The sequence below is a fragment of the Cucurbita maxima genome, unplaced genomic scaffold, assembly GCF_002738345.1.
Source record: "Cucurbita maxima cultivar Rimu unplaced genomic scaffold, Cmax_1.0 Cma_Scf00053, whole genome shotgun sequence".
Classification (NCBI taxonomy): domain Eukaryota; kingdom Viridiplantae; phylum Streptophyta; class Magnoliopsida; order Cucurbitales; family Cucurbitaceae; genus Cucurbita; species Cucurbita maxima.
Window position 1 is genome coordinate 522744 of NW_019272069.1, and position 26547 is coordinate 549290.

Sequence of the window (26547 nt, forward strand, 5' to 3'; positions counted from 1 at the left end):
GTATTTATTATATATGATTTTATTACATAAACCAACACCAAAAAGAATAAGAGTATGAAATAGATATAGAGCGCACACATACAATAACATAATATCAAACCTTTATGGAAGTCACAAGAGACTTAGAGCATGTATTTGGGAGTTCAATGGCAAAGCAAAGACTTGCAGGCGTATAGTTCTAAAGAAGCGACGCCAAACAAAGCACAAAAGTTGGCGTACAGATAAAATTTCCTCTCCCCAGGCCGACTCCGGGGGCATAACCTTGTCAATGGGCTTATGTGTTCCTGTGTCCGAAAGAATGGGAAAAGAGGCAAGGTACACACACTGATCTAAATTCATTTCAAGTTTTAATAATGAGCCTAAACCGTCTTTCTGCAGCTACAACTTCATACTAAAGTTCTTTTAAATCACCATATAGACGTACTTTTGGAAATTCAAGAGTAAAAAAACATGGCAGTTCCATACCAAGGCAACCGAAGTGCAAAACTACAGCAGCTCGCACGAAGCGGGTTCAGTCTGATGCCAGAAACCTTATGCCATTATCTTTGCTGACCTAACATAGAGACTATCCACAACCTTGCCAATGTTGGAAATGGTTTCCAGTGTGGCTGGATATATGGCATCAGTCTTCGGGTCGTCGAAAATGATTAGGCATCCAGCACCTTGATCTAAGGTCCCTGCAAACTTCTTGTCTAGAATCATCTGAGACAACTTCTTTTCCACATGATCCACTGGCAGTTCAATCAGGTCGGCAATATGAGCAATCTCAACTCTTGAGAATGGTTCGATCAACCTGCACAGATTTTGCTCCAACAAAGTGTCATAGAGAGAAGAGAGATGCCTGTGGACAATAGGGTCTTCCTCTAGTTGAGCCTTAAAATCTCTAAGTGCCATCTCAAAAAGCTTTAATGAACGTTTGGAATGTGCATCAGCTACAGTCTTCATGGCATCTAGCTCAATTCCCACGTATTGTAGACCCGCTTTTGATGAAATTATTCCTGCCACATCATCAGCCTGGTTAACCATTATTTTGCACAGCAACATATATTTGAGGCTAAATACAGCCCGGGGATCTTCAAGAGCATTGAAGGCTTCAAAAGCTTCAAAGAAATAACTGTAAGCAGTTTTGTAATCCTTCTCTTCCGCATGAAGGATTCCACTCTGCAAGTCAATAGTGCCCTGTTGTGCTGGAGGCACGTATATGGCATTAGCAGCTGTTCTTGCGGCAGTAAGTGCAGCCTTCGCTTTAGGGAGGTTCCTCAGAGAAAAATGGAGCTTGCTTTCCAGTAGATCTATGTCTACGAGGAGGAGCTTATCATCCAGTCTTCTTACTTCCTTGATTAATCCAGTCAGGAGATTTAAGGCTTCCGGGTACTCCTTATTTTCCATCAAAAGAGCTGCAAGCCTGGCCTCAACCCGTTGCCGAAGGAAAGTTCGCTTCTCAGCACGTGTCCACTGAACCATTTCCTTGCATAGGGAAATTTGTAGATCAGATGTGTCGGGTATTTTAGCCACGGCATCAATGATTCCTCGGACAATTTTTGCTGTTTTTGCTTTTGGTATCAAGTTAAAGAAAGGCCTAAGTTGAGTCAAAAGGTTCCGAAGATCCTCTGCACGATTCTCTTGCCTGAGAAGATCCGAGAGATTTGTTATGGCCTGTTCTTTTATCCGTAGAGCCTCAGGGGAAGATGAAGGGTTTTCAAGAATACGGTAAAGGATTGAGATAGACTCTGACGAATTGTTAGCTTCTAAAGCCTCAGCAATTGAATCAGTAGTGGCAGGTAGATAAGATGTTGACATTGTTACAGACTTGAACCTGCAGAAGCAAGTCACTAAGAACGTGAAAACTTTATTTAGACAGTAAAAACAAAACGTCTGAAAGTCCCTCCTGATCAAATAACTCTAAAGTCCTGCATTACACTACCAAATGCGGAGAAAATTATCAGAAAGAAACTGAAAATCAAAGCTTCCAAGGCCCTCTATCTGAAGTTCTTGGTTCCCTATCTCAATCCCGCACTTGCCCCTCTCTATCCACTTCATAATAAACTCTTATGATATCTTTGAAAAAGACCCAGCAGCCAAAGGCAGTAACTTCTCATTAATGTAATGAGAAGTTACATTAATGAGAAGGAAATGTTCACGAGATAGTCACTCTCAAAGGGAGTGAAAACAGAGAAAGAAAAAGAAAAATCAAGCATGTTTCATGCATTATTAAGAGCTTCAAAGCCACCAGCAAGGCATTTTTTGAAAGCTCTTCTTGCAAACAAGTTGTAATAACTTCCTCAGTAAAAGGCCACTTAAATCGGAACTTGATTTCAGCTCCAAACCAACCAAAATATTAAAATCCGTAACATACAAAGATCCTTGGGAAAACGCCAAAATAAATGCTATATCAACCATCTTTTCAACTCTTCATGAAAATAAGTTGCACTAACTCCCCCAAGGAAAGGCCACTTAAAACGAAAATTTTATTTCAGCCACTAATCAACCAAAATATAAACACTGGGCATTTCAAAGCTCCATTGGAAAATGCCAAAACAAATGTTATATCAACCTCCTTTTCTCCGACCAAAGCACTAAGTATGGGAACGAACAATGCTACTTTGGAACTCCACATGAATTTAACGAGTTTTGAACAAAATATTCCAACATTTGATTCTTGTGGAAGAACCAATTCGGGACAATGGTGCTGCAGAAACTTCTTCAACTGAGTAATTTTTGATTAGTCCCCAAACACCCATGTGTTCCAAGATAGAACTTTCATTGAATTACAAAGGATAATTATTGATCATAATCTGACATTTAGGACCAACTGTTATAAAATCTAAAAGGGGAAGAGCCCCCAAACCAAATTTCCAGCTTCCAAAAGCAAAGGGAAGTGTTGAGAAAAAATATGAGCTTGTCTTGATACCCTTGAATTGTTAAACAACTGATCCCATTCTTTGTAAATAAGAAGTCTAAAAGAACAACTTTGAAAAATGTGTATCCATCAAGTTCTTCTTAACAACCTCTACATAACTGCTATAATTTGATTTTTCCTTGGACACTGCCAGCAAAAGAGCATTAGACGAAGTCGTAGGTGCATCAAACAAATACTTCAAAAAATCTGACAGAATTCGTTCATCAAACTTCCTAAGGAAATCTTTTTAGCATTTCCCAGAAAACCAGCCATTCTTTTTTCAACAGAACAGCTTTTACTTCAAACAATTTCCTTCCACTCGAAGGTAGCCAAACAACACACTCAATAAACCATCCTAGAGAGGACTTAACAAACTCAATAAACCATCCGAGAGAGAAATTAGGCTAACTGCAATAAATCTACCAAAGAACTTTCAAACTCACGAAATGAGAGACTGAAAGAGGAATACTCAAATTACACTTCATTTCATTAATAAAGAAGATGCCATCTTTGAACCAACTACTGTAAAAAATGTTACCTACACAACAGCTTCGAATTTCCACGAACAAGAACCAACAGATTCTTAAGTATGTAATGTAGATACAATAGCTTCTTAATCCCAAATCTCAAAATGAGAAACAAAACAAGTAACAAACCTTAAAGGAAATGAGGTCTCTGAAGAAGGGATTCTTCAAAGTATGTTTCAATAATTTACATCCATACTTAGAAAAGAAAACTCATAAGTTATAACCTGAAAGACAAGAGGCTGGCAGATAAAAAAAAAAACGCAAAAGAAATAAAAGGGTTACAAATTAGCAACCTAATTTGAGACTAAGCTGACCTAAAGAACAATAATGCTTCGGTATTCCATTTGAACCACAGAAACAGATTTAACTCAGATAGCATCAATTTCTGAAAGCTGAAAGCTCAAATGCAGGTTGTTTGTTCCAAAGCACACAGATCACAAATCAGAGCTTCGTTCCCAAATAAAAGAATTAAAACGAACAACCAGACCTAAACACAATCTTTATTCAAAAAGAAAAAATAAGCAAAAGATTTGAGTGAGTGAGAGAGGGAATGTACACTGGAACGTGGGCGACGGCGATGAGTGTGAGATGAAATTCAGACAACGGAGAGAGCAGCGAAAACGGATTTGCTGACAAATTGGGTTGCAGAGAGAATCGGAGTCGCAAGAACAAGATCCAATTTGTGAAATGGAAAGGGACGAAAGAATAGGGTTCGTTGGCGTTCTTTCTTGGGGATGAGGTAAAGTGCCCCTTCTCTGTTAGGAAATCATTTTCTTTTCTTTTCTTCCTAATTTTTGTATTTAATTTTTAATATTTTAAAAATGATTAATAGATTTATAAATCTAATTAAATTTATTTATTTATTTATTTTATTATTATTATTATTATTATTATTATTATTATTGAGTTAGAACATGAAAAAAAAAATGGGCATTTAGTGACCGTTCTCCACCTTCGGTAGCATCTTCTAGTCCACCACGGCTTACGCACACCTTCTCTTGATCTCACCAATTCAATGAATTAGAAGAGTTGTATTTTTTTTTATCACAATCGGTCCCTTGTCGTCGCCTTTAGGTAGCACAAGCTTGAAGTTAGAAGAGTTGTATCGTAAACTAACCTTCAAACATGAGTTTTCCCTTTGGTTCTTTCTATACCTATTTCCTTATTCTTGTGTATTATTACCCGAAACCCTGATTTAATACAAAGAAGGGACTACACAATCACGTGGAATCATTGTCAAATACCTTAGTTACGAAGGGAATTAGAGATGTCCACCGGACACATCTTCATTACTATTCCTTCCACCTATTTCATTTCTCATCAGTACAGATGTTTTCATTTTTTTCTTTTATTATTCTTTTTAAAAGTATTATTTTTTTATTTTTTATTTTTTTAATATAATATGAGTAAATCAATATATTTTATATACAAAATCAATATAATGTTCTACGAAAATTAAATTTTAAATTTTAAAATTTAATATTATAATATAGTAATTAATAATTAAATTTTTTTACAAGTATTTAATTTAAACATTACAATTATAGGGGATGGATAATGGATATGGGTAATAGGATCTCATTTTCTGTTAAATAACGTTTCCTATTTCCTCCCAATTCTTACAAATAATGGAAAGTCGTGTACATCCCGACAACTCGACATTTCAAACCAATTCAATCCAATCCAAACTATGAGGGTTGGGTTGGGTTAGATTAGCATTCCGAGTAGAGTTGGGTTTATTTTTCTAAACCCGAAATGAATCGGTTCGGTTTCGGGTTCGTGGATAAAATCTTTGGGTTGACCCGAACCAAATAAAAATATATAAATATATTAAGAATCTTTTCGTATTAATAGGTTTGCTAGAGTGCTACCTTGGCTTGGAAAGGCCCACGTATACATTTTTTTTAATATTATTTATATTTTGTTTAATTTCTAACTTTATCATATTGCAATTAAAATATTTTATTTTTATTTATAAACATCTTTACTCTAATCATTTTTTTTTATTGTTTATTTAATTTAATGATATATTCTTGTATTTTTTTATTTTAAGAATTTTTCAAAAAAATATCTATATTTAATTTTTTTTAGTTTTATGATCGGTTGAACTATGTTAATATATTACCCGTTTTTTTATTAGATTGTCACATATCACCGGTGTTGTTTTGGATTTAGTAAAAAAGAATCCCTCACTCTCATGTGTACACCCCCTTGCCATCAATTTCCCGAGCAAAATTCCAAATGGCATCTTTGGGAAAAAATGGAAGCCGAAGCCGAATGATGAAGCTTCGTAATCCAGTTTCCGCAACGCCAACATGGCGGCCCGAAGTTCATCCAGTTGACTCGGCCCTTTTCCAATTCCGGATTGGCAGGTACTCCGCACCGGTATCTTTGAAAAATGTGAGATAATTTATCCGCGTTTTCTGTTGTTCAGTAATTTAGAGCATGCTCCCTTTTCTGATCGTGGATTGTGGGCTTTTCTTAGTCGGCTCCCTTTCTAGTCAAGTTAACGCGGACGAGAGAGGGAGATTGAGGGAGAATTTAGGAAATATCACGAGGGCAAAACGAATTGAAAGGATTAGAAATAGATTTTGTAACCGAATGGATTCATCAAGAATTGGGTGCGGCAGCTTTTGCGTAATCGGATAATCTGAATACACAAGTACAATAGAGGTCAATCATCACCCTCCACCTGTGGAACGGGGAGTACGGTAGCCGTCATTAAGAAATATGAACTAGAAATCACAATCCATGTCGGTTCTTTTCCCTTTTTCTTTCGCTGTCAAAGATCCGAAGTGGGGAATTTAAGGGAAGCTTCGTGAATTTAACAACCACAGAACATGGAGGCGGGAAATTCCCATTAATTTTCTTTGTAGATACGTGCCTATATAAAGGTTGATCTTTCCAAGGAGAGATTCATATCCAGTTTTAGGCTATTCCCTTCTAAGAGTACAGTTCCCTTTCTTTCTTAATCTTACTCTTGAATTCCTTTTTATTTATTGGGACTAGTTGATACCCAATTCAGTTCCATAGTCATGGCGCATGGGGAGTTGAAGAGGAGGTTTAAGGAGTTGAAAGATGTGAATGAGAAGCAAGAAACAAAAGTGTGTTACCATAAAAGCAAAGTTCAGAACATCGTTTTTGGCTATCTCATTTGGGTTCGTTTGTTCTTCTATGGTATTTCTCAGACTTTGTCCTTCAAGTGCAATAATTGGTGGGTCATTTTGGCTTTAAGTCTTTTATGGAATTTCATTTACCTTTTACTTTTCCTGGATGCCATGACCATGTTACATCGGGCTCAGTACCAGCTAGACATAATCTGCAAGGAACTAATTGAATTTTGCCAACAAAATTTGATACCCAAAAACCGAGATGATATGGATCTAGTGGAGGCTGGTGAATCTTGTGATGGATTTGGGTTCGGTTTCCATAAGAAGATGCTCATGCTTGATCATTCTACAATTGTTGGGAGGAATGTTTATATCTATTTCATTGTCTGTGCTTTGCTTGCTGTTGCTGCGATTGAATTATATGCTTATAAGTACTTGTTATGCAAATGATATGGTGGAGTCGTAGTTAGAATTTAGCTTCCAAGTGTGCTGGGCGTAAAATATCTGTGCAAGAAGGTTAGAACGGAATAAAAGGGTTTCAAGGAAAACGGGCCGAAATTGGAGGAGGTTTTGTATTCGTGATGTAAATTAGAGCCTTTTTATAGACTTTGTTTTGTACTTTGTTCACGTGTATTCCTTCATTTGTCTTTGGTTTTTCATTAAATAATGAGTTCGTAGATCTGTTTCTGCTGTATAAATTTGGAATAAATATATATATACTTGGTTTAGTGGCTGAAAAAGGCCTCTATCCAGAAAAAAAAGAAAAAAAGAACAGGGGTATCCAATCGTTCTCCACTGTTATTCTCGAATTTAATGTAATCGATTAAAGGGCTCGATGGAAAAGAGTCCTAATTAAAAACATTATCCACCAGATCAAAGAGTCCTGAATTGCAATCCAGATTTTCCACCAGATCAAAGCTTTTTTGCTTGGTCAACCGCTCTCTGATTAAACCCATATGGTCACTCTTGAGGTCTCCTTCTTTAGCTGGATTGGTTTTTGTATGTCTTTGTCATTTCTCTCAACGAAAGCTTGGGTTCTTCCTATATATATATATATATATATGCATTGTCATTGGTTTGGACATTATTCCCAAACTTTGTTTGCTTATTCATCAAAAAGTTAGCGGCTCATTTTCTTATGTCATAAAAGTTTGGAAGGAGTTGCCAATTAAACACCCAACAACACGTTTCTTAGAATCGTTTTTTTATGAAGTCATTTTGGGTGATTAACAGACAACAAATTTTATGAAAATGACTTTTTTTCAAAATTAAACACTTGAAACACAATCCAAACGCACCCTTAGACGGAGAGAGATGAAGAAAAATGTAGACTCAGAAAACTGGATAGAGGCAGATGCTGTAATTTGGCTATTCAGATAAAAGTAATTGGTCGTAGTCTAAATTGGTGGTATTAAGTCGAATAGCTTTTCGGAGGGAACGTGAAAACTGAGCCCCGTCTGAATGCTTATCCCTTTTCAGTTTTCACAAAGGTGTTATTAAGATACCTCTATAAAGCTGATCTTTCCAATTAAAGCCATGAATCCAGTTCTGGGTCATTCGTTTCAATAGGTACACTCCCCGATTGTTCTTCTAAATACCTTATTGAGACTGTCGTTAATGTTGGATGATGAAAGGGAATGATCATGGGTTTATAAGTGAGGAATACTAACTCCATTGGAATGAGGCCTTTTGGGAAGCCCAAAGCAAAGCCATGAGAGCTTATGCTCAAAGTGGACAATATCATACCATTGTGGAGAGTCGTGTTCGTCTAACAGTTAGAACCTCAATTTGGTTCCATTGCCATGGCGCTTGGAGAGGAATTTTGTGGAGCTGAAAGATGTTAATGAGAACCAAGAAACAAGGTTCAAATATTGTCATTGGCTGCCTCGTTTTGGGATGCTTGTTCTTCTTGGGTATCTTTCAGGTCTCTTTGTCCTTCAAGTGCAAGGATTGATGGGTCGTTTTGGCTTTAAATCTTTTGTGTACTTTCTTCTACTTTTTACTTTTCCTGGATGCTGTCACTATGTTATCTCGGATCCAGTACCATCTAGACATAATCCTCAAGGAACCAACTGAAATTTGCCAACAAAGTTTGGTAGCCCAAAACCAAGATAATGTGGGTCTATCAATAGAGGCTGGAGAATGCTCTGATGGATTTGAATTGAGTTTCCATGAGAATCTTTGATTGAGTTTCCATGATAAACGATGTTCATTCTTGATCATTTTTTGAATTGTTGGGAGGAAAGTGTATATCTACTTCCCTGTTTGTGCTTCGCTGGTTCGTACTGCTATTCAGTTATATGGTTGCAAGTGCTTGTTGTGCAACCGAAATGGACATCGTTTTAGTCTGTGCTGGTGGGGTTGTGCAACTGAAATGGACATCGGCTACATAATCATTGATCTTGTTGCAGATTCTTTCTTGTTCTCCATTTCAGTAGCACATGCTTGTTCTGCCTTTCCTCAACTCCATGGTCCAAAGACTTGATAGATCCACCCTCAATCATTATCCCATGAAGAAAAGGATTTTAAATGGGTCCTTGAAAGATTCCCTGAAAACTTGAAATAGAAAGAGTTGGCCTAAATCTAATAGAGAAGATTGATTATTTGGAAGACTTACCCCCTTGCCCAAGCCTCATGACATCATTTGTAAAGAAGAGAATTTTCTGGAGCCAAAAATGTATACTGATAGTGGGGAGCAGTAAAAACAAGTTAATATTTAGCTTCTTTCATCTTTTCTGGTCATGTTTAAAACAGAAGAATCTTACATAAATACATGATCCTGATGGAGTGGGTATAGCCAGTGACTGACAAAGATGTTGGGAGGACTTCCTTTTCTTATTTCAACACAATCCTGAAGCTCTAGGAATTAGATCTATGCCCTTAATCCTTGATATGAGCCTATTTATAAGGCGCATAATGTTTTTTTGGAGGCTAACTTTAGCCATCACAAGTTTGGGAACCCTGGGGCCACAGACAAGTACTTGGCTAAATTCTTTGAAAACCGTTGGAACATCCTCAAAAGCAATATTTGGATATTGTTCCATGTCTTGGTCAATGAAACCTACACTACTACGTATGTATTATCCCCAAGGATCAGGTGCCAAAAGGGTTAGTGAGTTTAGATCAATTAAGTTCTTAGTGAACGTCTTATTACAAGGTGTTTCCAATCACCATTAGTTCGGTTTGGGGAGTTGTTAAGGATGGTTGACCGTTCATTATAAGGCAAATATCTAGATATTTGCCTTACATTACGGGTTACCATATTTGCCATTTTACTAAATGCAAATATATTGTATTCATTTATTATTCTTTCCTTTTATCGCTATTTTCTTATTATTTGTAATTTACCTTATTTCTGTATTCGGTAAATAATTATAAATAAGAGAACTCTCACCACCATTTGGGTGTGGTGGATTAATCAAACATTCACATGGTATCAGAGCCCTTTCGGTTTAACAACCCTGATCCTTTCTTCTCTATGGCTTCTGAATCTTGTTATCATCTTCTTCCTTTCAATACTCTAATCCATATGATCACCATCAAACTTTCTTCCTCCAATTATCTTCTTTGGAAAAGCCAACTTCTCCCTCTCCTTGAGAGTCAAGACATGCTGGGCTATGTCGATGGAACTATGGTTCCACCACCTCGCTTTGAACCAGAAACCTCCTCAACATTCAACCCCAAATATTTGGCATGGAGAGCAGTCGATCAACGACTTCTCTGTCTCCTTCTCTCCTCTCTCACTGAGGAAGCCATGGTTGTTGTCGTTGGTCTCTCTACTGCACGTGATGTTTGGCTTGCGTTGGAAACTACGTTCAGCCATCAGTCAAAAGCTCGTGAACTGAGACTCAAGGATGACTTGTAGTTAATGAAACGTGGCACAAAACCTGTTGCTGAGTATGCCCGTGCCTTCAAAAAAATTTGTGACCAACTTCATGCCATTGGCAGACCCGTCGAGGACATTGATAAAGTGCACTGGTTCCTTCGTGGACTCGACACCGAATTTTCAGCTTTTTCTACTGCTCAGATGGCTCTCACCCCTATCCCCTATTTTGCAGATCTAGTCTCTAAAACTGAAAGTTTTGAGTTGTTTCAGCGCTCCCTTGAGTCCTCTGACTCCACTCCTACAGCATTCATAGCCACTAATCGTGGTCGCATCCATGAAAGTCACCCTGCTTCCTTTACCAACCAGCGAGGTCGTTCTTATTCTCACAAAAACAACTCTTCTAATCGAGGACGAACCCACTCAAGTCAGGGTCGTCGACCACCTCATTGCCAAATATGCCGCAAAGAGGGCCATTATGCTGTCCGCTGCAACCAACGGTATGTTCGACCTGATTCTTCTCATGCTCACCTTGCTGAAGCCTTTAACACGTCATGTTCTATTGCTGGACCCGATGCTGCTGATTGGTTTTTGGACACTGGAGCTTCGGCCCATATGACTGTCGACCCATCAATTCTGGATCAGTCTAAAAATTACACGGGTAAGGACTCTGTGATTGTAGGAAACGGTGCATCCCTACCCATTACCCACATCGGTACTCTTTCTCCTGTTCCAAATATTCACTTATTAGATGTCTTGGTTGTCCCTCACCTCACTAAAAATCTTTTTTCCATAAGTAAATTAACGTCTGATTTTTCTCTCTCCGTTACATTTACTAATAATCTTATTACTATCCAGAATCATCAAACAGGAAGGGTGGTGGCAACCGGTAAAAGAGATGGAGGGCTATATGTGCTGGAGCGCGGCAACTCTGCTTTTATTTCAGCCCTTAAAAACAAATCTTTACGTGCTTCATATGATTTATGGCATGCTCGTCTGGGTCATGTGAATCATTCTGTTATTTCTTTTTTAAATAAAAAAGGTCATCTTTCTCTTACGTCTTTATTGCCTTCTCCATCATTATGTAATACTTGTCAGCTTGCGAAAAGTCATCGATTGCCTTATTCCCGCAATGAACGTAGGTCGTCTCATGTGTTAGATCTTATTCATTGTGATCTTTGGGGTCCTTCTCCCGTCAAATCAAATTCGGGTTTTCTTTATTATGCTATTTTTATTGATGATTATTCTCGATTCTCTTGGTTTTACCCTTTAAAATTTAAATCTGATTTTTTTGATATTTTTTCTTCAATTTCAAAAATTTGTGGAAAATCAATATTCTTCTCGTATCAAGGTATTTCAAAGCAATGGTGGTACCGAATTTACTAGTACTTGTTTCAAAACTCATTTACGTAATTCTGGCATCCACCATCAACTCTCTTGTCCATATACACCTGCTCAAAATGGTCGTGTTGAGAGAAAACATCGTCATGTGACTGAGACTGGCTTGGCTCTTCTCGTTCACTCTCATCTTTCTCCTCGTTTTTGGGTTGACGCCTTCAGCACTGCAGCTTATATTATCAACCGGTTGCCTACTCCACTTCTTGGAGGTAAGTCACCCTTTGAACTCCTTTATGGCTACACTCCACATTATGACAATTTTCATCCCTTTGGTTGTCGTGTTTATCCTTATTTGCGTGATTATATGCCTAACAAGCTTTCTCCCCGCAACATTCCTTGTATTTTTTTGGGTTATAGTCCTGTTCATAAAGGGTTCCGCTGTCTTGATCCCGCCACCACTAAGCTATATATCACCTGCCATGCTCAATTTGATGAAACTCACTTTCCTGCTATCCCTAGCTCCCAAGCCCAACCTCTTTTCACTATTCCTATTTCAAATTTCTTGGAACCACATCTTCATCATATTGATTCATCCCCCCCTACCACTTCATCACCGCACATTCCTCAATCCAGTTCATCCCCATGTGATATTTGTTCTGACCTTGTAGATGAGTCTGTGCAGGTTGATACTTCTCTTGCAGGTTCCACTTTGTCACCCTCGACTTCTAATTCAACCTCTATTGAATCTCCTGTTGATTTCTCTTCTTTGGGCACTCATCCTATGATCACACGCGCCAAAGCTGGTATATTCAAGACTCGTCATCCAGCAAATCTTGGTATGTTGGGCTCATCTGGACTTCTCTCTGCTCTTCTTGCATCCACTGAGCCAAAAGGATTCAAATCTGCGGCTAAGAATCCTGCTTGGGTGGCTGCCATGGATGAAGAAATTCGAGCGTTACAACAAAATGATACTTGGACTTTGGTTCCTCGCTCTGCCAACACCAACATCGTGGGCTCTAAATGGGTGTTTCGTATTAAATATTTGTCCGATGGATCCGTCGAGCGTTTCAAGGCTCGTCTCGTTGCCAAAGGTTATACTCAGGTTCCTGGTCTTGACCACACTGACACTTTCAGTCCGGTTGTCAAAGCTACCACTGTCCGTGTTGTGCTTTCTATTGCAGTCACAAATAAATGGCCTCTTCGACAACTTGATGTCAAGAATCCTTTTCTCAATGGAACGCTTATTGAACGTGTTCATATGGAACAACCTCCTGGTCGCGCTGACACGTCCCTTTTTGTATTTCATCAGCAATCTAACCTTATCTATTTGCTTCTTTATGTTGATGACATTATTGTTACCGGCAACAACTCATCTCTTATTAACAGCTTTACTCGCAAGCTTCATTCTGAGTTTGCTACCAAAGATTTGGGTTCTCTCAGTTACTTTCTTGGTCTTGAAGCTTCACCCACTCCTGATGGTCTCTTTATCAGTCAGTTAAAATATGCTCGAGATATTCTTACTCGTGCTCAGTTGCTCGATAGCAAACCAGTTCACACTCCCATGGTTGTTTCTCAACACCTGACTGCTGATGGTTCTCCTTTCTCTGATCCTACTCTCTACAGATCTCTTGTTGGCGCCCTTCAGTACTTGACTATTACGCGTCCAGATATTGCGTATGCTGTCAATTCTGTCAGTCAATTCTTGCATGCCCCTACTGCAGATCACTTTCTTGCTGTCAAACGTATTCTTCGCTATGTCAAAGGAACACTCCACTTTGGTCTTATCTTTCGTCCATCCACTGTTCCTAGTACGCTAGTCGCTTATTCGGATGCTGACTGGGCTGGTTGTCCCGATACTCGTCGTTCTACATTCGGCTATTCTATTTATCTTGGTAACAATCTCATTTCTTGGAGTGCCAAAAAGCAACCTACTGTATCACGCTCCAGCTGTGAATCTGAGTATCGTGCTCTTGCCACAACTGCTGTTGAACTTCTTTGGGTTACGCATCTTTTGCATGACCTCAAGGTCCCTATTTCACAGCAGCCCTTACTTTTATGTGACAACAAAAGTGCTATTTTTTTGAGCTCTAATCCTGTTTCTCACAAGCGGGCCAAGCATGTTGAACTAGATTATCATTTTCTTCGAGAACTTGTTATCGCTGGCAAACTTCGTACACAATATGTACCCTCTCATCTCCAAGTTGTTGACATCTTCACAAAGAGTATTTCTCGACCTCTCTTTGAATTTTTCAGATCCAAGCTTCATGTTCGTTCAAATCCGACGCTCAGCTTGCGGGGGGGTGTTAAGGATAGTTGACCGTATATTTGCCTTACATTACGGGTTACCATATTTGCCATTTTACTAAATGCAAATATATTGTATTCATTTATTATTCTTTCCTTTTATCGCTATTTCCTTATTATTTGTAATTTACCTTATTTCTGTATTATGTAAATAATTATAAATAAGAGAACTCTCACCACCATTTGGGTGTGGTGGATTAATCAAACGTTCACAGGAGTCTTACCAGCTTGGGGAAGAGCATCTCGGCGCTGTCAAAAATGTGAAAACACTAAGCCTGGTAGTGTAGCGTCTTACACCGCAACATTTTCGAGAGAGAATTTGAGTTCTATGTACAAAGAATTTGAGATAAATAACTTAACTTATTTATTGTCTATTTGTCGTAATCTACTCTATGTTGTTATACCATTTATATTTTTCTAATTTTTCAGATAATCGAAGATCTTCCAGCTCCACCAACCAATGTCATCTACAACTAATTATTTTCAGTGTAAGTAAAATATTTTGACTTGTTATGCATCATTTATTTAAACTTTTATTATTTTTATATAATGGACAAGTAAAAGTTTGTGCTCAAGTTTGTAGAGAAGATGAACTACTTGCCCTTTTACGGAAACTAAATTTTTAGGTATTTTGTTGAATAATTATATATTGTGAACGTAGATAAATTAATTATATGTAGATAACGTTGAAATTGATTCTTTGCTTATCATTTGCATATTTCTAGGTGATAATATGAATGCAATAGAGACTTAGATACATTCAAACTAAAAGTTTATAGGTGGTAATTATTTTAGACGATAGCATCACAAGTTTTAGTTAAAAGAAGTCTGAATCCATTGCACGTCTAAAAGTCTATAGGTGATAAAAAAAAATTAAACTTGTAGACCATAATATCCATGAAAATATGTCATTGATTCACAACTATTATTTATTTCTTTATTTTTTTAAAATTTGGAATAACCGGCACCCAACTCAAAAATGAATGGTTGGGTTGAGTTGAGTTGGGTTACCAATCCAACCAACCCGAACTTTTAATTTGGTCCAAAAAAAACCTTCAACTCGGACCATGTACACCCCTAATTGTTGTTGTCTCGATTCTCGATTCTGTAGAATGCTCACCCGTCCGGAACATGGTTATAGGCTACTGATTGTTTTTCTTTTGTGTTTTTCAAACTTCCTTGTCCTTGAAATGCAAGTATTGGTGGTTCATTTTGGCTTTAAGTCTGTCGTGTACCCTTGTCTACTTTTTTAATTTTCCTGGATGCTGTCAGTATGTTATGTCGGACCCAATACCAACTAGAGACAACCCGAATGGAACTAATGGAAGTTTGTCAACGAATTTGGTTACCCAAAACCAAAATGGTGTGGATTTAATGGGATTAGACATGCATACATGCATATGCATAACAAGGACTGCATAGACTGTAACGTGCAATTGTAGGACCTAAATTTAAACTTTGTAGCAAGTCATTTTCTCTCTCTGTCCAAGTGAACAATTAACCCATGTTTTGAGCTGTACCATATACTAATTATTTGGTGTTGCATGAGTGCGAGTCCTAAGAGACTTTACCCCCAACCATGGGGATTGATCATACTCAATCAATCGAGCATCACCTGTCATAACGATTCATGATAATCATCGGTTCTACGTAATAACACGTCATTCACATATATGTATTAAGTTTTGTAACAAACTATCCAAAGTATATAACAAATGTATACACAATCATCACATTCATTTCATACTTAGACATGCAATGCATATCATAACAAATTATACATATCCTACTCGACCTTCGAGCCACTTACATCAAATCTCCTTGCAAATGCGTTGGTCCAATGCTAAAACAAAATTGATCCAAACGCTATTGTAAATGTTTTATAGCTTGTGACCCCACACAAGATAGACAAGGTGGCACCCATCCAACATGTGAGAGCCAAAATAAACATGATGCAGTTGAGAAGAATAGTGTATCATCCAACACTCCAAGAAAAGTATGCATTTAAGCCAAGTTGAGACATGATTCGAGTCCAATAGAAGGGCGAGGTAGGTTTCTAGTGGGAATACCCACAACCATTGGGCAAATTGTTGTTTGTCGTGCTAATGCTGCGAGTCTTAGAGACTGAGAGAAGGTTTATCAATGGAAAAGCCCATAAGTAGGGTGTAGTTTTCGTATTCATTCTAAAGTACATTTATTTGCAACAAGTTAATTAGCAACCAATTTAAAGTTTGTATCGTGATCGAGACGATGCCAAGATTAAATGGGGAAGAGTGTCATAATATATAGTGTGATTATGCCCTTGAGAAAGTTATCAAGGACGATGACTAATTTAAGTGGGGGAGAGTGTCACAACCTCACTAAGATGACAATAGGTTGTGACTCCCACACGTAGATGGATAAGGTGGCGACTCTCAAGTGGCGCCCATCTAGTCACGTGAGGGCCAAGAGAGACAAATGCTATAATGCAACCGAAGAGTATGGTTTATCATCCAACATACAAAGAAGAGTGTGCATTCAAGCCAAGTTAAGGCATAAGTAAGACAAAGGCAAAGGATAAACAAGCGTGTTAGAGACAGACTCAAAAAAGGGTCGGGTAGGGTCACAAGCTTTAATCTCCAAAGTCGAGGTTTCGATATGAGTTTCGGCATACGACTCTAGAGTGAAGTCATACTATATGAAATATGAATGCACCAAATTAGATGCTAATAGAATACCCGACGAGAACTCCACGAGGTTGTATGATCGCTCGTGAAAATCATGTCTACTTTTGTCAAAACACAAATGACACAAAATGTACTATAGAGGGAAGCATGATGTCAGCTCTTCGCCACCCCTGGGCCCTCTGGCCTAAGTGAGCTACCATGTGGCATATACGTGTATCACAGTGTGGGCGAGCATTGCAAGATTAGTGTCTTGGGTGTCGTCCTTTGAAAATAGATTTTTCCAAGTTAGTGTGGACATTGTGTCTCAACCCATATGTTGAAGGTTGATATATGCATTCGTTATGCAATACGGTATCCGTAAATGACTCAACTTGGACATGAGAGGGTTCATGCCACGATAGAACCCGGATGGATGGGATGTTCAAAATGTCTCAACGATATAGTTAACTGATGGGTCGATTCTCGAGAAGCATGTTTCTAAGCGAGCAGTAAAGATTGATGACATTACGGGACTTGTGATGACATCACGATGTGTGGGCCATATTGTTGGGAACCAAGTTGACGAGAGTAGAGGCAAGGTCAAGTCGGATAACTTCGCATAGTGTAGATGTTACTTGATTGGTTCACGAACAAGTTAAAATGCACACACGGGAGGCATGTATGGTCGAACGAGCTTAGATTTCCATGAGTTGTGTCCGATTAGCAAAGAAGAGTCTCGCCTAAGATCCGATAAATTCGCAAAGACGGAAAAAGAGTTAAATGGGGCTTGAGCTCCCCTTTAAGGCTTGCCATGAGCATGTCAAGATCATGATGTCACATGGTTAAAAACGTACGACCGTGACATTACACAAGCAATTGAACACAAATTCGAGTGATAACACAAAATGATAGGTTCATTGATTATGAATATGGTTTATGATATGTTCATTTGATGGGCTCATGGTGTAATCGCCTTAAAGAGTTCTTGTTTTAGCTGCATACCTAAACGACTTTCGAACTGCTCGAGCTTTCGGAAACTTGTGCAGAAGTGAATTCTTATCATAGAACTACATGGTCTCTAAATCTCTAAATGTAATCAACTATTCTATTAAGTATAAGACATTTATTACATATATGTGTTTTATTTTTTAAACTTCAGAGTTTCTAAGAAAATATATTAGATATTTTAGTTCGGGAAGAAATCAACATTAGAAATAAGTTTTGATGACTTTCTAAAGCATAATTCAAAAACTGATATAATCTAACGTTCTTGTCACAACGAACGATGCAAAAATATAATGAACGCAAAATATATCTAAAGAATGTAATTTCATTGCCTCTATAATTGAAACGTCAACTGTGTATATTTCACTCAACTTTCCTCGAAAAATTGTTAAGAGAAATCACTAGTAGTGATCATAACATTAGCCTCCTCTTTACCAAGTGCATCCACTATGCTTCTAGGAGTCCAATAGTTATCCATTGTCACAATCGCACTTTTCTTGGTAACGAACTTCGTAATTGTGTGGCATTCACTCTCAATACCGAGTGAGTTAAGCCAATTCGAATTCGCATTGCCTACAGTTGAGTAATGTATGCTCAAGTCTTATGTCTCGTTAGAGATTTTTGAAAGAGAGTTCGAAAGCAAGATTGCAAGAAAGTTTGAAAGCAATGTTATAGGCTATAAGCAAAAAAAACAACCCAACAGCTTAAATAGCATATAATTATGAGTGGAAAGAATTGACGACTAGTCGCATCTTCTATAGTACATTTTAAGGCGAATCAAATCTAACAAACCTAGACATAATTTCACCGAACAATTATTCAATAGAAATAAGCTTTAAAAAGTAATAAAACACGAAAGCAAGTGAAGGGGTTCGACATGTCATGGGCATGCGGCCACGGGCAGCATAACCACGACACCCCTTTCTTTCTTCCAAAAGCCAAGTTCATGCACTAAGTACTCAGTGTTAGAAATCACGATTCTCTACAATGGTATGACATTATCCACTATGAGTATAAACTCTCATGGTTTTGCTTTGAACTTCTCCAAAATATCTCATACGAATAGAGATGTATTTCTTGTTTATAAACTCATGATCATTTCCTAAATTAGCGAACGTGGGACTCCCTCCCAACACTCAGATAAACGTAAAGCCAGAAACAAAATTCTCATAAGAAGGAGCGGTGATTCTTTATCTTCCTTACCATAATTCTCATAAAAAAAAAAGAGATCGAGTTTATATGCATAAAACCTCTTATTAAAATTGCTCTTATAAACTAAGACTCATTTTTAAGTTACTATTGACACCGACATCGATATCAATTGATGAGTTATGGCTATCTGGTTGGCAACACCCCGACAATGCACAACCAACTAATAAAAATCACATAAATTTTCACCATATTTCACGTGCCAACTTACACCATGTTTTTGCGTGCCAACTTATCCCACACATTGAAATAAATGTTAGGATCTTACTGAAATGGAAGATATTTTACAATCACTAATGGCATTAGGACCCACGAAGCCCCAAATGGGCGTTGGATCTTAAAACAAAAGAATATTACTCCAGAATTGATGAATCAAACTACCAAACCCACTAATAATAATGAACTCAAACAACCAAATCAACTTGTAATAATGATCTCAAATGTTAGTATCTCAAATCTAATTTTGTGCCAAAAAAACGAATAGTAATTCATATTTAAATCCGAAAGGAAATAGAAAATGATGTTTTCTCATTAATCAAATAGGGTCGGGGACGTAGATTATGTTTTCGTCCCCTACCCTATAAAATTCCCGCTTCGCCCCCACTCACTTTACACATGCATGCGTGCACACACACACTCACGGAATAACCCACACGCAAAAATTCTTTGTGAAAAATTATATAAAAAGATTGTGAAAAATTCTTTGTGGGCAACTTGATTCGAACGGAAATTTCCACTGTGATTCTCACAAAAATAAATTGAGAATTTTGTAGGGAGAAGATTGAAATAAGAGGCGAGAACTGAAATGGAAAAGATTTTCCCTTTCCCACTCGCCCGGAGGAAATCTCTAGCCAATCTTAGATTTAATAGTATAAATATAAGAAAGTACATCAGTTACGTAACAAAATAACTTAATTATACATTTTTGTAAGATCGAACATTCAAATTAACCCGAAAAATATAAAATCGACTTCATTTCATTGCAATTCTGATCTCGTAGAACATAAATCACTTTTCCCGACGAGTAGGAAAAGACTATAATACCCTTGAACAACATAATAACAAAGTGAACAAAATAGTAATTAACTATATATCATATTGTCCTAAAACCTTGGACGTAATTGTGCTTTGAGAGGGTTCTTCATCCAAATGGTGAATTCCATCTTCTCTGATAAATCAACTTCATCTCCTTCCACAGCTTTCCACTCAAATCTCCATACCAAATTTGCTACAAAATATTCCAAATGAAGCATTGCCAAACCGTACCCCGGACATATCCTCCTCCCAACCCCGAACGGCATCATTTTAATCTCCTTGCTCCCGGTTATATCGAACATCGTCGACGACACCTCTCCATCTCCACTCATGAACCTCTCTGGCTTAAACGTCATTGGATCCTCCCATACTTCCGGATCCCATCCCATCTCCCCCGACATGATATTCACCGTCCCATTTTTCGGTATGAAGTAATTCTCCAACGTCGTGTCTTCTTTCACTGCATGGGGTAATATGAAATGCCCCGGTGGGTGTCGTCGTAACCCTTCTAGAATCACAGCTTTCAAATATGGAAGCTTCCCTAAATCTTCTTCCTTTACCTCGTCCTCTCGTAATCCATTTCGTGTCGTACAAGATTTCATAATTCCATCGATCTCCTCGAAAAGTTTCTGTTGGATTTGTGGGTTCTTCACTAAATTCGCCATGATCCATTGCAATGTCGTCGCCGTCGTGTCGGTCCCGGCATTTAGAAACTCCGAGCATAAATTTACAATTTCTTCATTATTAAGCTTTCTTTTTTGGTCAATGAGCTCCAAATCAATCAATGTATCAACATATGATACCAAATTCTCTTCTTTTTCTTCTCCCTCTTTTGTTATTTCATGTTTCACCTTCTCTCGTGCCTTGATTATCGGAATCAGAACCTATTTAAGAACAAGAACAAGAACAAATAAATAATTAAAGGTTTCATTTTTAAAACTTTTTAATCCAAGTCAAGGAGAGTTGACCACCTCATGTTGTTTGTTCTTGAGTTGTAAATATTCCTTCCAACGCTTACGAAGCAAAATCTTCATCAATTTAGGCCACAGATTGAGTATAAGAAAGCGTTGCAAATTTACAATAATCTCACGTTGAACTTGTTGAATTTCCAAGATTTGTGTCTCATTCAGCTCATCTCCAAAGCACATCAAAGCCAACAAACAAAACGTAGCAAATTGAAAATGTTGAACAACTAAGATCTCCGATCCCGGTCGAGATTCAAGACGAGTGACGAGAATATCCAACACCCTTTTGCGAACTCGGGAATAACCCCTGACCCGCGAAGGATGAAGCATTACCCCTGCAAGATTACGGCGGAGGAGACGCCAAGTAGGGCTATAAGGGGCGGAGGTGATGTTGTCGAGGTTACCCGAGGCCGTGATCCGATTGATGGACAGAGCTCGAGGGCGGTCGGCGAAGATGGCACCATTTTGGACAAGGGCTTTGTGGACGATGGAGCGATCTGCGATGATGATGGCCGGGGACGGACCGACATGGATGGTGATGATGGGGCCATATTTAGCCATGAAACTACGCAGCACAGATTCAACCGCAAGAGGCGACTTGCGTAGCCATATGAAGTTTGTGAGTATTGGGAAGGCAGTTGGCCCCGGTGGGAGCTTGTAAGGGCCACTCCTCAAAGGGAAAAGAACCAACTTTACAACAAAGGATATGAAAATGGATACAATTATGAACAAAATCCAATTCATTTTTCCTTTCTATGTTCAAATTTGAAACCCAACACACCCACATATATATATATATAGATATATATATATATATATATATAAACACAAAGATATTATTTGGTTTTCTCTTCCCCATTTGGTTGGATGCATGTTGTTAGTATATTTTATGTTTTTTTAATAACATCTGACATTCGTGTTTAATGCCCTAAATAATGTTTTTGCGTTCGGGTTTGAATTGCAAGGTTTCGTTAATCATTTTTGTCCTCTAAATATAATCTCCGATGAATACTGTAAGACAACAAAATGAGAAATAATTTTTTCTAAACGTCTTAGTAGCGTTCATTCGAAAAATGGAAAAAAAAGTCGTCGATGGTATTCCAATAAAAAAATGATAGCGTTTATATTATTTATTTATTTAATTTGATTCCTTAGTTTTTAAAATGATTGGTTTAGGGTTTGTTTTTTAATTTTAAAAACATTTATTTTTGCGGTTGGTATTAGATGGTGAATATTTATAAAAAATAAATGTGCTGGCAAAGTTATGTGTGTGGTTTATGTAATAAAAAGAAAATAATGGTGAAATCAAATTGATTATTACTTTTTAGTCCAAGAAAAAAAAAAGTACATACAGAACAAATAATTAAAGTCGTATTTAATGATAATTTCATTTTCTTTTTTTTTTTTTTTAATATTGGCAGGAAGTGAATTATAAAACTAAGAAATTTATAGACTATTTAATGATTATTTTGTTTTTTATTTTAATTATTTAAAATTCAACTTAGGTTATTAAAAAATTATTTGTTTTTTATTTAATTTAATTAAGAAGTTAGATGTTTGTGTCAGGGTCTTTAATTGCGATGCTGTGGGTATCTTGTCTTTACTTAAAATATTGAAGTAGCATATGACTGGAATATTGTAAGAAATGTTGTGAGCCGACTATTGAAGTTACGGAATACAAATAAATACAGGGACCCATTATTTAAAATCGTTGTAAATGTGGCCTATGTGAGCCGAAGACATCAATTTCAAGTTCGAACTTCTACAAAATTATTTAGCTAAATTTTATCATGGTCTGTGAATGTTTGATTAATCCACCACACCTAAATGGTGTGAAAGTGATCTTATTTATAATCAAATGAATTACAAAGATATGGAAATAGTAATAAATGGAATGAAAAGATACCTATGATAATAATGCAAATATTAGATATTTGCCTTATAATAAAATATCAAATATAATATATATGGTAAACTATAATTTATTACTAAATATCCTTAACATGGTCCATGTGTTAAACTTTGCAGAGACATTGGTCACCATATTATTTTTATATAAACAATTTAAAATTGTTTCTAGTAAAAATAAAATCTAAGATATAATTTACCGTCGGTGTTTACAAATATGAATTATTTTAGTAATTCTTTTCAAAATTGACTTACCGAAATGGCCTCGAAACTAACGTTTCTTCTCGTGCATGATATTTATGTTATTATTATTGTATTTTAATGTTTGATGAATGATAGTTAGAGGTATGATTGGAAATTAAAAAATAATTTTGGAATAAAGAAGATTAAAAATTATCCTCAAAAGATTTGTTGTTGTTGTTGTACAGTAAGGATGACAGCCAATTTTAAATCCAAACTAATATTTAAACAGATATATCAAATAAATGAAAATGTTTTTGGCACGTTTAATATTTTAGCATTACTCGTCACATCATATAATAAAAAATAATAATGCTCCCATTTATTATAATTTTATTTTGGTTCTTTCGTCGCCAAAATTAATACCAATACGTCCCAAATCTAAACAAAAATCTCAACCATTTTTAAAAGTCACCGAGCTTTTGGATTCATTAATGATTAAGCGATCACAAGAATCTTGTACTTACGCTCGTCTTTAATTCTTATTGATCGTCACTGGTTGAGTATTCGTTCAAGCTCCAACAAGTGAGGAGACAATTAAAATATTGAGATAATTAAATTTAGTGTTACCCTTTCGACTTTGAATAAAAGAGAAGTATATAAATGAATTGAGACCATATATGAATGAGATCCGTTCTTAGGATACGATGATTAAAATATGTTTAAAAGAATTAAAAATTATTGTCTATAAAATTAATATTTTTTTTGTTCAGTTCTAGGAACTCCAAAATTAGTGTGTTTACGTGGATAAACTTCTTAGAATTTTCCTAAAAAGACACTTGAGTAAGAATAAAACATGCTTAAAACGGGAGTCCTAGCTATCCTTTATGCAATATTGCGTTTTTTCTGTTGAGAATTGTTGGGAGTGATGCCTTTTACAGACGCTCAAAGCAAAGTCATGAGAGCTTATGCTTAAAGTGAACCATATCATACCATTGTGGAGAGTCGTAATTCGTAACACTTTTAATACCACGTTAAGCTAATGACACTCTTCTTTATATCCTCAAAATTAAAACTCTTAGTCTTCCGAGAAACATTACAAGAGTTGTATAGTTCATATCTTATGACAGTAATTACTACTATGTAAATAAGCTTTAAAATACATTAAAAAAAAATACCATAATTCTAAATTATCATCAACTCAAAATTTGTAACTATCGAATAAATGAAACTGGATTCTTTTTTAATGTAGCATGAATTGCAACGTCTTGTAATAATTTGAACAACATTTTCTCCATATTTTCCTTAAAGTTTATATTGCATCATTGAGATGACTTGGTTCATATCACTTACCAACACTATTCAATAAACGAGACGATCAAAGATTACAACTCAACGGCATGAACTAAAAGACCACCAGCTAATAGCGCAATAATTTTTTATTACAGTCACAAACAGTAAAGTGATAATCAGCTAAATAGCACAAGAATTGTCGATTACAGTCACAAACACTAAAGTGACGATACAATGACACAAAAACATCGTATGAGTCGATGACAACTCAACTGCGTGAACCGAAAGACCAAACGTGAACAATTTGTGTCGCGCAACGAAATCGAAAACATAGGACGTACATAGAATATTCATAATAAATCCAAGTCGTTTAAGCACATTACAGCATTGTAGCTGGCCATTACATGGTGCCACAAACTCCTCTAATTATTATAAATTTTATTTTTCTAATTATTATAGATTCCTACTAATTTATTTGTGAAATTAATGTCTCATTAAAAATTAAATTAAAAAAATTATGAACTAACCAACCAATAATACAAAGTTCAACCAATAAAATCAATTGAAATAATAAGTTGAATTTAATAAGTAATGCATGTGAAAGTAGGGATGGGTGATAAATGAATCAATCAAATATGATTAATTTAATTCATTTTGGGTTTTAAAATTAATTATTTTCAGAGTTAATAAATAAATCTCGGGGGAACCTAATGAACATAAAGAACCTGCTTGTTTAGTATCACCAAAATTGTAACGATATGATTTTTTCTTATATGTATTGTTCGGGGTCATTACTTAAAATAAGGCCTTTGTAATTTTAAAATGGGCACGTCAATTCATACTTTCCCGAGTGAAGCGATTAAAAAAGTAAGACACTTGAGTCATACTCTAGTACATTTTCTCAACTCGACACTACTCGTAAAAATCATTTTGAAAAATGTGAGTATTAAAAATAATCACTAAGGTACTACTGTAATCGGATAAGATATAGTTTAAAAAACGGGTCAATTCGATCATGACCTCCCCTAAATCTGAATCAGGCACATCAAGATTCTAACCACCCAACTTGTACATTTGTGATTAATAAAACTTTGACTTAGATCACCCCTTTTCAGTGACGTTGGTGGCTAATAATAACTCGAACACATAACGTGTCATTATCATAAAATTATTTTTCATCACGACAACCAATTCATTTATTAAAATAGGTCTCCGTACATTTAAAATATGATTTATGAAGCATCTCAATCCACAATCACACAAATCACAAATCACAAACGGAGAAACGTACATACATGTCCAACCATTTTTAGAAAGAAAACATAAAGAATCACGTAGTCTCAAAAATAAATTCTAAATCTCTGAGTCGAAACTTAAATCATATACTTCATTTTAATAATAAAACTTTACCGGCAAATACCATAATAATATTTCGATTATAATTAATTCATTACGTATAAGAGACCAAAATTGATAACTAAAATTCTCCACGTAAAGTATTAGATTTAAGGAACAATCTTAAGATTTGATACTCGTTAATACTCGTTGAAAAAACTCGTGTTCTTGTTAATTTATGCTCGAGCTTGTTTGAATTTACAAATTTGGCTCCCACAGGTTGGGGCCGATTCCATCACACATTTTTTTCTTCTTCTTCGGCTTATGTTTTCCCGTTCTCCTCCTTTTTTTCATCATAGATATTGTCCGTAGTTATGAATATAAAATATTTTGAATAATAAACCTTTTATTTAAAGATGCAAGATAGTTATGGTGTAAAAGATTAAATGTTTATAAAATTATTGAATAAAATTAATGAATATTAAATGGTCAAATTTAAAAATTTTGAAAAGTCTACAAAATAAAATGTTAAAAGGTTGGATAATAATTGTCTAAAAAAATAAATGTTGGGATTTTCAAAATATGTGAAGTACATTTTTAAAACATTGCAAGACGAATGTATTTTTGTTTTATTATTACGTAATAAAATCAAAGTTAAACCATTATTATATCCATTTTATACAAATAAAAATATTTAAAAATCACTTACATTTTTTTAAAATTAACTATAATTTTTTCAAATTTTCTCTCTTTTAATCTTTAACTTTAGGCTATTATTAATTAGCCATAAACTTATATAAAAACAATTTAATTCAATTATCAATATAAATTTACAAAAAGATGATGGTAAAAACACAAAATGTAAAATACACTTTTAATGTAATTACATAATAAACATATAAAATGTAATATATACATACATAACACTTTGTCAAAGCCATCAAATCAATTTTTTTTACTCTCATGTTCAA

At 36.1% G+C, this 26547-nt stretch overlaps 2 protein-coding genes across 2 annotated transcripts; both read right to left on the bottom strand.

Moving 5' to 3' along the window:
- Positions 1 to 306: 306 nt before the first annotated feature.
- LOC111471550 (26S proteasome non-ATPase regulatory subunit 11 homolog) lies at positions 307 to 4200 on the bottom strand. Its single transcript, XM_023117276.1, has 2 exons — positions 3983 to 4200; positions 307 to 1816 (listed from the first exon to the last, which is right to left on the bottom strand). The coding sequence occupies exon 2, from the start codon at positions 1798 to 1800 to the stop codon at positions 532 to 534; it is 1269 nt and encodes a 422-aa protein (XP_022973044.1). The 5' UTR covers positions 1801 to 1816; positions 3983 to 4200; the 3' UTR covers positions 307 to 531.
- A 15610-nt stretch (positions 4201 to 19810) lies between these two features.
- Positions 19811 to 21618, bottom strand: LOC111471545 (cytochrome P450 89A2-like). Its single transcript, XM_023117269.1, has 2 exons — positions 20867 to 21618; positions 19811 to 20779 (listed from the first exon to the last, which is right to left on the bottom strand). The coding sequence occupies exons 1-2, from the start codon at positions 21602 to 21604 to the stop codon at positions 19964 to 19966; spliced, it is 1554 nt and encodes a 517-aa protein (XP_022973037.1). The 5' UTR covers positions 21605 to 21618; the 3' UTR covers positions 19811 to 19963.
- Between the last annotated feature and the right edge of the window lie 4929 nt (positions 21619 to 26547).